Source organism: Zosterops lateralis (assembly GCF_965231275.1).
Source record: "Zosterops lateralis genome assembly, chromosome: Z".
In the NCBI taxonomy this organism is placed as follows: Eukaryota; Metazoa; Chordata; class Aves; order Passeriformes; family Zosteropidae; genus Zosterops; species Zosterops lateralis.
In genome coordinates this window covers 34,972,810-34,988,225 of record NC_139800.1, presented here as the reverse complement: position 1 = coordinate 34,988,225, position 15,416 = coordinate 34,972,810, and the positions used below count along the sequence as shown (strand labels likewise).

Below are 15,416 nucleotides of genomic sequence, written 5' to 3'. Positions count from 1 at the left end.
TTTAATGCTGAAAAAAAAAAAAAGGTTTGATTAGTAAAACAATGAGAAAAACAAAAAAGACTTCACACTTACTGCAGAAGATAGGCAGGTATGCAGTTGAAATTCTGAGATCAGGGAGAGCAGGCTGGCAGGTTTTAAAAAGAGTTGCTTCAGGCAAGAGAAGTAGCTTTACAGAAGCCACACAGAGAATACATATGTCATGACAGATCTCAGGGAGTTCTGCTCACAGACTGCAGAAGACACTGGAGATCTCTTGTCACAGGTGACATTGGGGTAGGGAAGCACATGAGTTGTCCTATTGCTGCCGAAGTGCAACAGGCAGAATGTCATAATGGAGCTTCTTTCTAGATGTGGTATCTTAAAGACCAAGTGGAAAATAACAATTCAGAATACCAGCATAAAAGGGAAGTAATACTTGGAATTATCAACAGTAGATATGAGGATTCACTGAGTTACATTTGATATCTGAGGTATTTCTGTTGCCATCCTATTTGCTCCCAGAAATGACAGTTTGGTCTTTTTTAAAGTTGTGGCTATTTCAATTCATTAGTCATTTATTCAAAATAACCATACTAAGCAGCAGAGATTAGAGGTTTTTCATTGCCAAACAGAAGAAAATGTTCACTCTAAATAGTTTGGCAAAGCAGATTAGCAGTACAAAACTAGATACACTAGGGACCATCTCAGCCAAGTAGACTGAGTCCTGGTGAAAGAAAAAAGTGAAGTGCAAATAGAAGCTGAAAAAGGTGGGCAGGACACATGGCTAATGTGACTTTTGTGGAGGATGGCATGAGATATTTGGAGCCCTTACCAAGGATGGAAGAACATTATTAGTACCCTTTATTAGTACCCCTTTCCTTTCTTCAGGAAGTAAGGAGATAAAAACTTGATTAGATTGAAGGCAAATGACTACAGCTTAGTTTGCTAGCCCTCAGCTGTTCCCCAAAACCCTGACAGGCACAGTGGGAATTTTAGACTGAGAAACTGATTGGCCACAAGGCAAGCAGAGATTTCAGTGAGGTAGCTAATGGCAAGCAACATGATTTTAATTGTATATTAGCTAAGATGTGGGACTAAACAGTAGAAATCAAAAACCTGAAAGACAGCAAAATGGTAGGGGGCAGTCAAGTCACTGAGGGTGGGCTACCCTTAATTCTACCTCATCTCTATCTTTTTTCTACCTCAAAAACTGGCAAGAAAATTCAGTGAAGTGTGGAACCCATCTTGATTGACAAACCATTGTCTGAATATATAGAATGAAAGAACTAGAGGTAGCAGAGATAGATCTTAGATCTCTTTTAGAACCCTTATAGATATTCACTCCAAAAATTATTTGAGCTATGTTAGGTGAGAAATTAGATTTCTAAGGGGTTTTTTCAAGAGTCTGTGAAACATATTTGGCATTTGACAAAAATATTTAAATGATGGCAGCATGCTTTCCCTAAAATCTGAAAGAAACTGTGTCTGTGATGCCCATTCACTGAATACCACATGACTTAGAAATAAGTCACTGTAGTGGAATTAGTGGACCCAGAAGAATCCTCAGGAGGAAAAAATTGCCCACTGACTGATTTTTTTAATCCCTTCCCACTATCTTTAGAAGGTTGCAGTTTGCCAGGTTACTTTAGATGGCAATGCTAATGCTGCAGACTATGATTAAAAATTTAGATAAAATGCTAAGAATGTTACCATACTTTGACTGGACAATTGTGGGTAACTCTTACATCTAAAATATGGCCTTTGGTGTGACCCAGTGTGTGTGCCTAATGATGCTAATTGGGTACAGGGACAAATTACAGTGAATGAGCCTAAACAACTGTTAACAGCATCTTCATGTGTTCCTCTTCTAGTTGTCTCTCTTTGCATTAATTAAGATATGTATGTTGAGGGGAGGGGCAGTAACCTTCTGCTTAGAGCTATTTCAGAGGCGTCATGTTATCTGGCTGTACCTGCAGGTCAGCAGTAAGCAGAGTAAGCAGAAAGAATATGTTCTGTTTTCCAAGACCTACACTTAACATATATGGTCAATATGATTTTGCCACTATTACCGATATTATAAGATGATCTAAATACAGCCAGAGCTAAATTTGAAAAATTGCTTTATAAGCCAAATGAGAACAATAGAAGTTTTCTCATAATCTCACACTTATTAAATAACTTAGGTTAGACAAGAAAATAGCCTTATGTTTTAAGTGTGTTTTCTGAAAAATTTTGGCTTTTTTCCAAGTGATGAGTTGACAAACACAGTAAATTAATCATATAGCACAGCTGAAATAAACAAGTTATTTCATCATAAAAAGACCCTGCAGTAAGAATAGACACAATCAGATCTGTGCTCTTCTGAATAAATGATGAAATTCAGTTTTATTGTGTTTGATTGAAAATTAGTGTAAAATAGAAATGCTAAGTCATCACAATCCCTTGATAACCATTGTGATGGTTATATCCATGTCAAGTAATGCTTCCCATCTCTTTTTACATAAGTAATAGTCTGTAAGGGATTTGATTCTTTTCCAAATTTTCACACATCTCCTTCAAACTGTAAAACTAATTACATTGTCTAGTATGTAGGCATTAAAATTTATGATGTTGGCTTAATAATGTGATTCAGCCTAGGGAAGGAACAGCAAAAGGCGTAGGCTTGATTTCAGTCTCACTAGAACTCAGGAAGGCTCATAATCAGCTGACCTATGTGGGAAGATATGGTTATCAAAATTATTAGAGGGATGTCTCTGTCCAAATTAGGGTGTAAACAAAACGATATGCTGAAGCCAATAGCACAGACTTTTATTTAGCAGTAAATAAAAGGGAGAGAAATAAAATGAGTGGGAAGAGAAGAAAAACAGCATGATGACCATAGACAGACTAAGTAGAAAAAATATCATCACTCCACAATGCTGATAGCGTCCCCCTGGTCCTCTTCTGGTCTTCTTGGTGATGAGGGTTCCAGTCTTGTAAAGTTATGGTCACTGTATTCATCAAGTGGGGGAAGCCCACAAAACACAGAGGCCATTGCATTTATATTTAAGTGCAGGTGGGAGTGCCTAGGTACCTTGCCTTCTAAGCTGTTACAGCTGTCTGTTACATCAGTGAAGCTGAGGCATTTATGTTCCACCATTTATGTCAGGGATGAATAACTTCAGGCTCTGTGTGAAAGTCCTGGTTCTTTCCAAGAGAGAGGTTTCCACACCTGAGCCATTATGTAAAAGAGGACTGGCATGATGAAAAGTGCTATCCCACCTCACCAGATTTGCCTCTTACCAGCCTTTTTTAGCTGTGGCAGGTGGATTGTTTGAGTCATTAACCATTAACAATCCAGTCTCTCAGTCTGTAATTGAAATATGAATATCCAAATGCTAAATTATTTAATACATTTAATACATTTCTTTATTTGGTTTTAGCATGATATGAAAGATCAGGAGGCAAAGTCAATTAATACCTTTTTTTCTGTGTTTCAGCTCTAAGTTCAGCAGTAAGATACAGTACGTCAACACATTGGCAGAACTTCGTGAGATGATTCCAATGGAATATGTGCATATACCAGACAGTATTGTCAAGTAAGTGATGTACAGCAGCATGTACTTGTACTAATGGAAACTATTTCCACAAACTAAGAATAGTGTTAAAGACTGTAAGAAAAACAGAAAGCACTTTCCTGATGTTCTTAAAAATGGTTATGTGTTGTTCCACAAACATTTCACTGTCAAACTCAGAAGCAGGAGACCACTGTGAAATGGAAACATAAAACACAATAAATATTTACTTCTAGGGGGGTGGGAAAATCATTTGGCCTTTCCAAAGGTATCATCTATCCTGTATTTTTTCATAACTTTTACCTCCATTTAAGTGGAAGCGTTTTCAAGTTTTAGTCATGCAGGAGTTATAACAGAAACATCAATCAAAAGATAGCCTATGCAATAGAAAACCAGTAAAATTCCATAGGATTACTGTTCCTTGCCTTGTCAATTTTTGTGGTTAAATCCACAACCACTGAAATACAGTTTCTCAGCTACTTATGTGAAGAGTTTTTTTTAAATGCAGGCATTTCCAAAGGAAAATATCTGTAAAAAATCATAGGAAGTTGATTGGCATTGCTCACCTTAACTGACTTTTTTCAGACCTGAAAACAACAGAAAGAAATGGGATACCAAGACTGAAAAAAAAAATCATGGCTTTCATGTAGTCATTATTAAAAAGACGTTCTGTTCAAGAATTTAATTTTTCTTTAATTTTTCTCTTTAGCAAATGTCCCAGATTATGAACAGCCTGTTCTAGAAGGTAGTTTGAAAAGTAGATATGCAAGTATGATTGTATTTTGATTATGACTGGTCAAGGATATCTTTTGAAGTTCTCATAGGTCTCATCAACCCAAGCAGGAGTTTTCACATCTGTTTCACAGAAGTCATAAAGCAATTTACTTTGTCAAGCTGGTGGTGTCATTCCAGGGAGCAAGTGGGAAGCTCAGGTCTGGCAATAGCAGTTGTGAAAATAGTAAACTAAATTTATGAAATCAAGGGTCATAGAGACTTTCACTCAACTTCATTTGCTGCAGTAACTTCTTTAGAGGTGGAGTGATGCTAAGAATGTGGAGCAGAGGCTGTTGGTCCACTGACAAAGAGATCTCCAAATGTTCTAACATCCCTAACAAATTTTCTTCTGATTTCTGTAAACATTTTAGTTTCCTATAGCTCCCTTTAGAAGAAACCCTAGTTCCCTTTAGATAGAAACCTTACCTTGATACTCAAAGAGTTCCTGTCCGTTTCCTTACTGTGTTTTACTGTTACACTGTGGCAGTACACACATCTGTGCCACACACATTTTTTCTTCCCTGTAAACTTAAAAATGTTTGAAAAGTCCATTCACCTCTCAGACCAAAGGTGAAATGATCACAGCACTAATACCAAAGAAACTTTAGTACTTTAAAGAGTTTTAGGGTAATTCCTGCTTTACATCATCAGCAGCCAGATGAGAGATCATGACGTTGCTGAAAAAGACAGAACTGGAAAGGTGACAATTGCACCCATTGGTGGCAAGCATTTAAAGATGTTGTGATAACAGGATTTAGTGTCTGTGTGCATTCAAGGCATCTGTGAGTGGCTATTCCTATACCACAGGGAACAGAGCTATGGTCAGTTCATAGCTTCCCTTCTGCTGCAAATTCAGAGAGGTCCCTATAGAAAAATACAGCTCATCTTTTGGCTTCATAATTGCTCCATTGCCAAGAAGAAGCATACCATCTGCAGTCAAGAAAAATGCCACCTTTGGAAAGTACACAGTGTTATGCCAGAATGTGGGTTGTGTGGGGTTTTTGGTAGTTTTCAGTGAAGCAGAATACAATACAATTGTTCTACCATATGAACTTGTACATCTTTTCTCTTCCTTCATCCACTCTTATCTTGTAAGGTATGATGAAGAGAAGTATATTAAGAGAAGAATGAGGTAAAACTTGCTTTCTGGCCCATGCTGCTGCTCATAATGGAGTGAATTTGTGTGACAGCCTTTCACCTGCAGGCGACCTCAACAGCTGAATGAGAGAGGACTTGCAATAATGTGGCATCTTTCCCCTTCAAGCTGTTGAGATCAGCCTCCCTTGCAAATAAAACTCACTGAACTGTAAACGTTCTTGACTTGGCCCAGGCTGCAGCTAGTTTAACATTATCTGATAGAGCAACTGAATGCTTTCATCTCTGTCCACTGGGCATGCCTCAGACCCCTGCTGCTTCTCTATCTCTGCCTCCAAGTGAGCTAAAAAAGGACTTAAAAATTTAAGGTGGATTGAGCACAGGGATAAATGGTATCATACTGAACTGAAGAACTTTAGAGGTAGCCCTAAATCATACTGGGTGCCTTTTAAGCATGTACTATATTTGTTCTTTGCTCTGCTATTGCTCTGCTTCACTCTTATGCTCTGCTTGCTTCTCTGTTTCTTTGTATCAATAACTTTTGCTCATGCAGACTGGATGAAGAGCTGAGGGAAGCTTCAGAAACAGCTAAGTAAGAAAGCTTTCTGCTGGATGCTGGCATTATACTGTTTCACAGGAATAATTTGAATGCAGTAGTACATTGTGTTTGGTACAACAATCAGCTCGTAGTTTCAGTTACTGTGTAAACTGTCCCATTTGTGAATTGACTTCCCCTCTCACTGCTTTGTATTGCTGGGTCCTGGTAATAAATAATCTTACCATTACATTATAAATTTTTTTTTGCTGTTTTTTGATGATTGTTTCTGTAGTCGTGGGAATAACTGAAATTACGTACTCCATTAAAATGGATCATTAAATATTTTTGACTCTTCCCCTTTTATGTCAGATGATTCATACAGTTTTTAAGAGGTAGTGCTTTCTACAATTTTCTTTTTTTTACAGTTCACTAAATTAGGGTTAGCTATCTCAGTTAAGGTAGGTATATAAATTCTTCCATCTTTCCAATGTTAGCTGGATAGGTCAGGGAACTAATACTTGATAATAATATCTATGGTTTCTTAATAAACCAGTGGCAGGTGATGATCAGATACTTTAAATTGATAACTCTGTGCTTTGACTTGAATATAATGTGGTAGTATGGTGTACAGTACCAGAGAAATCCTTAAGAAGTGCACAGTCCTTGACTCACTGAGCAGAGTTTTAGAAAGTTTACGGTATACTTTCCTTATGTGGGAATTGTACACAAAACTCGTGAGCAGGAGTTTATGGCTTTTGGTTCTAGTATAACATTCTCTCTTGCAGTTTTTGTAACTAAAAATTTTGAGTTTTGAAGTTTCTTTCCAGTCACCTTCCTTTTGCTTATGCACTTCAGGATTTTCAACTTACAGTGTCTTTTTTGCTGTACTTTTTCCATAAGTTCCTTCTTTTGCAGTACACATTGTCCTTCAGTTCTTCTAAGATTAGTTTCTAAAGCAACCACAGAGAAGTATCTAAAACACTGGCCACTGCTTTTTGATTCTAGCAGCTAACGCTGCCTCAGAAGCAATAAATTCACAGTAGTTATCTGATACCACCTGACTGTTTTGTTAAACAAAAAGGCTTACCCAGCCTTAAATGCAACTTCTATCCTTTCTGTTCAAATATTTTCAAATGCATTGTATATGTGACAGTGAGAACTCTGCGGAAGAAATCTGCTTTCTTGTTACTCCATTTAAAATAATAGAGGCTACAGTGTAGCACGTGAAAGGGGAACAAAATATTCATAATGAGGCATCGCTGATTATTGTTACTGTTGGATGTATGAGATCACTGTAGTGTTTCCCTTCTCCAACTTAAAGAAATAGCTTAAGAATTTGTTACTCAAACTAATGTGTGTTCTGGGCGCCAAGATCGCTACATTCCTAAATACAAAGTTTGTGTGTTCATGCTGTCAAAGATACTCACTACAGTTAGTTATTACATCCCCAAATTTGATGTCATATTTTAAAAGAGAAAGAAATCAACACAGAAAAAATATTTAATCATCTTTTTCCTTGTATCTAGAACTAGCTGCCTCTCAAATGATCCAGAAATGGCTTCAGTGGAGCAGGAGTAAGAATTTATGCCTAATACTGTCATTACATTTTAACATTATTTTACAACCACGTGGCTAGGAACTGAGGCTGGGTAGACTCCTTAAAGCTTTTTTGAGACCTAAATACTTTCATGGTAGTAAAGTTCCTTTAAAGGAACAACATGTACTAGCAGACAAAACATTGAAGTTTTATTATATTTGTATTTTATATACTTTATATATGCGTGCTATACTGAAGGTTTGTTATATTTGTGTTGCATTGGGAATGTGCTTGAAGTATCCTTAATCATTTCCAAGCAGAGAGAGATATAATTGTTAGCCTGAGAATATTCTGGTTAAATTATATTAAAAACAGAAAAAGTGCAGAATGATCACAGTGAAGATGGTTCCATGCATTATCCTCAATTTTAAACTTGCCATTCTCATTCAAAGGTTAAAAAGTCCTATATTTTACTTTGATTTCTGGGCCATACTCTTTAACATGTGCCTTCTCTTTGCTTTTTGGCTTCTCAGCTTCTTTCAAAATTTTCCTGATTAAATCCTAACCGTCTTTAAGTCTTTTCCTTTCAAAGATGGACTTGTTCCCTTGGAAATGGGAATGTGCCAGTCCTCTGGTATGCTGTTGCTCTGTCTGATAGCATAACTGAAGCATGCAGATGGAAAACCCTGCACTGCAGCTCTTCCTGTTCATCAGTGAGAGTGTTTGTAGGTGCGATGTGTCACAGGAACTGACAGCTCACGGCTAGAGCAGCGTGTCAGGAGAGTCAGCCTTGCAGTAGGGTGTGTGTTCTGGCCAGCTCAGGGCAGAGGGATTGAGGCCTCTGCTGTCCCTGTCCATCTGATGGGTGTGTAGAAATACACTCTCGTCTCACATTGTACAGGAAATACTATATAGTAAGCCTGAATTCTCAGGAAAAGGTTCCATGAGTTACATGAGTATTAATAAACAGGCAAATAAGTAGAAGTATATGTAGCAAAAAGTTGCATGAATAAATTGAAGCTTTGGTTGCTGCTTTTTAAAAAATAAAACAGTGCTCTAGTAACCTATCACATTGTCATTCCTCATACGCAGGTTAGAACCATAAGCTAAATTCCTGATTCCTACACAGGAATTATAGCTCATCTCCTTTTTTCCTCAGACACTGTTTTATTCTATAATGAGTCAATATGAGAACTGTTTTTCAAAGTATAAGAAGAAAAAATGACATGTTAAAGACTGTGTGTGATTTTGACCTTTTGTAGGTTGAGCAACTTTCCTGTTTTTCTCAAAAGATAAGCTGGGTAGCAAAATGCAGTATGAGAAGAGAATTAACATTATGTTAAATAAATATAGTTAAGGCCAAATTACTGTTAATTTTTGGCATTTATTTTCTCCACATAAATATGAATCTGTCTTCAGAAGTGGCAATAATTTTCCTGTGATCATGTCTCTTATTTCTTGTGTCAGTTCTTCAGGAAATGGCATCCTATGTAAATCTCTTCACTCTGAGAACAGCAGTTTTACAGACTTTTTTTCTCTATGCTTCCTGCTAAAATGCCTCTGGAGTCTGCCCAGCACTTAGTTTTGCTTTTGTTGTCTCTTTCATTCTGTTCCAAAGGCTTTTCTTTATTGATATGTTCCCTTGTGTTCTGTTTTGTTCAACTCCTTGCACTTCTTCATTACTTGAAAAGTAATATTGTGAAATAATTCATAGTGGAAGAACCATTGTGTATCAGTTCATAAATATTGAGGAAACTTGAAATTATGTATTCTTTAAGGAAGATTGTATCTTGAGGCAGTAATTATGAAAACAACTGTTTACTCTAAAGAATACTTCTAAAATGTTTAATGACATGTGCTTTGCACTAAATAGTGAAACTGTATGCTTAGGGAGATTTTTAGGGGTACCCATTCCTGCCACACCGTTGTGTCATTCCACCAGTGGATCTTCCCCCACCTGATTTACTTCAGATTGGAATTGCTGAAAAAGTAGTTGTTAATTTCAATAAAACAGTAACAGAACTTACTAAGGTGTGTACTTTCATAGATGTAGATAGGATGCATGAAAGTTATTTCACACTACTGCATTGAAGTAAATGAGAGATAAGGTTACCAGCATTTTGTGGGAGCTCAGGATTGGGGAAATAACTAGCCTAACTAGCCATGTGTTTTCAGAGCACTCATTAATTTTTTGTTGTTGTTGTTCTTTGTCATTTTGTCTTTAATAAATAGCATCGACATGACCCTGAAATAAGAAGCATCATTGCCAGGCATTTGAAGAAGAGAGTTCACATGGATATTCATCACCCAGACAATTACAACCATGCTGTACAATAAGTGATTTGGTCAATTGTGTTTGGTTTGTAAGTTTTCCCTATCATTCAGCAACTCAAGAAGACCAAAAGGGCCAGTCTTGTTTGCCATGGAAACAGCTGAATTTTGGGGCCTGGTTATTTTTGCTGTTTTCAGAAACAGTTTTCATTAGGAAGGCTATATCATCTAGCATTGTTTTCTTTTGTGTCTGCCATTTCTGTTTAAAAAGGATACTATTTTACCAACAGTGTGCCTCATGGATTGGTCAATGAGGATGGGGATTTTTTCATTTTTGTCTTCAGCATATTAATGTTTATGTCTAGCTGAATGTGATAGTTATTGTTACAGTAAGTGTTAGTTTGTTTGTGTCACAGAGCAGCAGCAACTTTATTGTTTAAAAATAATTTTAGAAATCATGGAGGAATTTCTTGAATTTGACAGGCCATGTTAGATAAGGTGTTTGGGCAGCCTGTCCTAGTGAAAGGTGTTCCTGCACAAGGCAAAAGGGCTGGAACTAGATGACTTGCAACTCAAAGTATTCATGCTTTAATGAATCTGTGTTTCTTGCTGTCCGAAAAGTCTTTCCAGTGGCATTAAATGACTTTTTTATTTGGTCAGAGAGAAGTGTGATATGCTAAAAAATAATAATTAGTCTTGTTAGACTTCCCAGAGGATGAATGAGCAGCTGAAATCAATTCTATTTTAATAATGCAGTTTATTATATTTATTTCAGGCATATTTTCTAGAAGCAGCTAATCCTGTAAATGACTTTCATACATTCTGAAATCCTTGGAGCATTAATTTATTGCTGCTTTCTAAGTCTGTTTCTTTCAGAGCACTATTCTTAAAGTTATGAATCTTCAAGTGAGATCCTGTCTCCAGTGGTAAAGGCTATTCAGTCTCTGAACATGAATCAAATATTATTTCCTACTAGGAGCTGAAAGCTGAGAGTTCATACTTGTCTGTTAGGAATATTTGTTAAAATCTTGCTCCAAGTGTTTCTATTAGATTAAAAAACAAACAAACAAACAAAAAACTTATAGTGGTATTTATTGTCTACATCACAGAACATACCAGTAAAATCATAAAAAAGGAAAAAACCCTAAGCATCTGTTGTTTGCTGCTGTCCTCTTTATTGGGAAAAAAAATTCTACAGTAAGTCCTACTCCTTACTGGGGAATAGCTTCAGTTTCTCAGATCATGCTTTTGGAGGAGTGTTCAAATTAATTATCAAGGGATTTCTTTTTGCTTTTCTGTCTGCTTTAAAAAGACGAGAGTCAAAAATATGACAAATGTTTCCTCTTATGGTGATGAACAAACATGCACTTTCCAAACCTGCTGAGTCACCTGCCTTTTGGGAAGTCTTAATGGAAGTCTTATTACATAATTGTACTTACATACTCTCTGAAATATTACTCTTTTTTTTCCACAAGATTCTTGCGTGCCCTAGAATTGTATCTGTGGATTCTTTACAAAGTAAAGAAATCTTTAGACACAACAATTCAGGATAAGTTGCACCTTTTTAGTATGATCTAACTCTAGTCCTGCTTTCAGTTCAGAATTAATAATGAAAGAGAAAACAAGCAAAGTATTTCCTGGGACATAATGTTTAAGCAGAGACAGTAGAGCATGGGCCTTTATTTTTTCAGCAGGATCTAAACTGAAAGTGGAAGCTCTGTTCTGTCCTTCATTTAAAAGTTTAATGTTTTTGTTCTGTGATTTGCTCATTTCCAACTCTGTCAGTTTCTGTCTTACATTTGCAAGGTAGTCTGCAAGCAGTGAAGTAAGTGTCTGTCATAGTGTGCATAGTTGTTCAGCTGCTGTAACAAAGACTGACAAAATCGTCAGAAAGGCAAACGAGTGCTTTCTTACTGGCCAGCATGAAACACATGCCCTCTGCAGTCCTTGCCCTGTGCTGGTACCTTTGTCTTACTTGCTAGTCTGCTATATCACATCTTTCTGTGAGTTCCTGTGAATTTTCACAGAGGAAGGGTCTAATACTGCTGACCATTGTTGCTGCTCTGTAACCTTGTCCTAAACTAGGGTCTGGTAGTTTCCACCTTTTCTCAAATATTTGAATCCTGGCTTATGTCTGCCTTATAAAAGTGCTGTCACTTAGTATATTGGGGATAATGTTTTATGTACAGATTAATATTTGTATTGACTTCCAGATGCTAATTAAGCTTCATTAAGATCTAAACTATTAAAAGTATTGAGTAGCATGAAGTTGCATCTTTTGTAGATCTGTAGTTTAAGCTTCTTAGGACAAGCCACATGACTTACAGATAACAATAGATGAGAAAAGTTTCTACTAGAAGAGAAGTTCATCACAAAGCAGATATTCAGCACAAACCTTCATTCACACTGTTTGAGATCTAAGTCTCAAATAGATTTGTGATTTTAGTGGTGGACGTCAGCTCAGAGTTGAATTGAATTCTGTTTGCTTTGTGTGAAATTACTAAGCAGCGAAGTTATGAATCAATATGATTATTATGGGTAGAATATTGATGGCAGCCTGAGATGAAAGGAGTTTGTTTAAGCCAGATGTCACACTAAAATAAATGAGGCACTGATGTGATAGTTAAAAAATGATTGCAGGATCAAAGTGTGGTTATCTTTGCTTATTAATATATTTTGAAAAGTTTTTTAATGTTATGATATGGCAATTCTATGTTATACTAACAATAACATACCAATATTACTAAATCAGTAGTTTGTTGAAAGAGAAATATAGTATGTATAATTGCACAGCTTTTATATATGGATTTTTTCTACTGTGTTTCAGAGTGCTCAGACAAAATATAAATTAGTAGTTGCAATTTTTTTTGTTAAAATACCTATGCTGATTTAAATTATAGATTAAGCAATACAAGGATATCTAATAGCATTGTATGGATATATATATACCTATGGATCGAAATAAAGAATTGCAACCCACCACTGGACATATTTCCTTTCAGCTCTGAATTGTGGGGTTTTTTATTCCCTGGGCACATGGAAACACTTGATTGGTTCAGATCAGTTCTTTAAATAGTTAGAAATATTTTATTTTCCTTTGCATTCCCTGTCTGTCCTTCCAAAAAGGGAAATGGAGTCAGTTCTTTTGTCTCATGGTATTATTCCCCATCTCTATTAAAATCCTGGCTTTGTTGATACTACCAGTATTATTCCTTAAAGAAAGCAGAAGGAACTCTTTAAAACTCCTTAAATATCTTTCTAATTGTGTCCGTGCGATTAAGTAAAGATCAAATGCACAGATACTCTCAGTCCATCTCATATGTCAGAAAGGGAGAAGTTATGGGGCAGAAGGAGGTTGACTGTGAAACCACCCTGAGCAGATTAACAACCTGGCTGACTTCAGTGAAGGAAGGGGTCAGAGCTGATGGCCGTGGAGTCCTCTCACCTGCCTGGTATATTGTGCCCACATGCCAGTCTACATCTGTGTCAAATGGGCCAATTTATACTGCCACTAAGTAAACCTACCTGAGTTTTGGAGCTGTCCTGAGCATTGTCCAGTGAGGCACCAAATACGAGATTAAAGGGGATGAGCTGTGGCTTATTAAGTGCCACCCACCTGCAAGCAGCTCTGTGAGTGCTCCTAGGCCTTTTCAGAGTCAAAGAAGTTGGATTAAACAAACCTTCCATGCTTGTTGAAGATAGGTTTCTTGACTTCTGATAGGTTTGGAGATTTATCAGATGTTTACCAAATTATCAGTCTAAGTGTTAGAAGTGACCCTCAGTTTCCTACTAGTAGCACTAGTGGAATAAATGACAAGTCAGACTGTGTTAGCTGTGCAGCCATATTTATTTATTTCTAGAAACTAGAGGGGTATCCCTGTATTGCGTGGCACAGATGAAGCCAATTGAGCAAGCATCAGGAGATTAGCAGTTTTACTTCTCTCATTCACTGTCCCTTTCTGCCAGTCATGCAACCCCTCTGGCACCCTGTTCTCTTTGCAAAATACAGTTATCATGCAGACAGTTATCTCCTATGCTCAGAAAAAGACCAGAGAATGGTGCTGTGAAGTTAAAAAATCAGCTGTTCCTGTTTGCACTGTTACAATTTACAGTTCTGTAGTCCTTGCTTAACAAAAGGTCGACTGCTACAAAATGCAAACTCTCCTCCCAAAAAATTACTTTGCAAAGGTACTGGAGTCCCTGTGCTTGGTTCTTATACTTATTTTTCCTAAAAACATTAATCCATTTCAGAAGATGTGGTCACTTACTGCTTACACAGTGACTGGTTTGTCCATCCAGCCCAAGCAGTAGAATTGACTGGGCTGTGCTCTGCCAAATTTGAGAGCCTGAAAGGAACTACAGCCTAAGCTTGCCACTTTTTTTTTCATTCCTTGTTGTTTTCTTGCATTTGAGATAACCCTGTTAAATGTAGCTTCGGGGAAGTAAGGCAGAACCTACCTTTTTAAGCCTTACCTGCCTTTTGGTACATGCTAATACATTTTAAAGTGCAGACTGCTGTAGGCTTTTTGGTGTAACTGTGCTGGTTGATCCTGTAGCAATTATTATTTTTAAGGAAAAACACACATGACTGATTTTACAAGTACACTTGCAATCTCCTTATTTTGTTTCCATTTTGGAAAATCCAGTCTTTTATATAAAATAGGAATCAAAGGGCAAAAATGCCTTTTTTCTTTTTAATGAAATTAATACTATTATTATTAGAAAAAAATCAATTTTGTGTGCTAGTATGTGCATATACATTAGCACTGTTAGCAAGGTCTTTGTTGGCTTCAAAGGATGAAGGTTTTGGTCTTGAAACCAGAATTATGTTAGGTGTGAGAATGCACTGTACTACGTTACCACTATAGTGCGTCATACTTGGATTGTAAAGACAGAAGAAATGTCATTTCAAGCCAGTATCGTATATTATGGGCAAGTAATTTAAATGTAGCACAGCACTGTTTCTGAATGATTTTTGAATGCCTTCAGGGTCATACCAATAGACCCCTGTGCCTGTCCTAATGCTACACTAGTGTAGTAACCTATGAACAGTCTTAGGAGTAAATACTGACTCCAAGGAATGATATTACTGTTATGTTTGAGTTGACCAACTGTGACCTCTTTAGGATCTGCTGCAGAAAAAAAAAAAAAAGGGCATGTTTCTCATACAGTATCTAGTCTGTCAGAAGAACTGTTGAATTCTTAAGCTTTTCAAGCCACACTGTTCAAAGGAATTAAATTTATTCCCTTTATTTCACTTCTCAGATTTGTCTGTTTAGCCAGGTCAAAACGTACTGCTAAAATATCATCATTTAAAAGAAAATTCAAATCCACCGTGTCAAAACCTTATCTTCTTGCCTCTGTTATGTATTTCAGTAGGCAGCAAGCAAAGCAGCCTCCAGCAGTGGTAGGAAAATAATCCACAGGGTACTTCCCATGCTACTCCCTGAGGCCTGGTATGTAAAGCCGACTTTCTCCATGAGACTCAGAAAATGAATTGCTGGCTTTCTAGCACAGACCTGTGTTAAGCCATCACAACTATAAAACTTCATCTCTGTCTTCATCCCTTTGAAATACAAATAACATTGTCTTAAACAGTCATCAGAAAGAACATAGAGAATATTAATGTGAAATTTGGCCTTTATAATGTAAAAAGTAAGAATAAGGA

At 36.9% G+C, this 15,416-nt stretch overlaps 1 protein-coding gene across 3 annotated transcripts in view; it reads left to right on the top strand.

The window, feature by feature from the left end:
* The window catches only part of PRUNE2 (prune homolog 2 with BCH domain), a 133,484-nt gene extending 120,757 nt beyond the window's left edge, over positions 1-12,727 (top strand). Inside the window, exons 16-20 of one of the 3 annotated variants that reach the window (XM_083883230.1) lie at positions 3,459-3,557; positions 5,404-5,439; positions 5,956-5,994; positions 7,467-7,514; positions 9,710-12,727. In XM_083883230.1, coding sequence (XP_083739356.1) covers positions 3,459-3,557; positions 5,404-5,439; positions 5,956-5,994; positions 7,467-7,514; positions 9,710-9,731 — 244 coding nt within the window. In that variant the 3' untranslated portion in view covers positions 9,732-12,727. The remainder of the gene's footprint in view (positions 1-3,458; positions 3,558-5,403; positions 5,440-5,955; positions 5,995-7,466; positions 7,515-9,709) is intronic. The other 2 variants (XM_083883228.1, XM_083883229.1) reach the window with 2 other exon arrangements.
* The last annotated feature ends 2,689 nt before the right edge of the window (positions 12,728-15,416 follow it).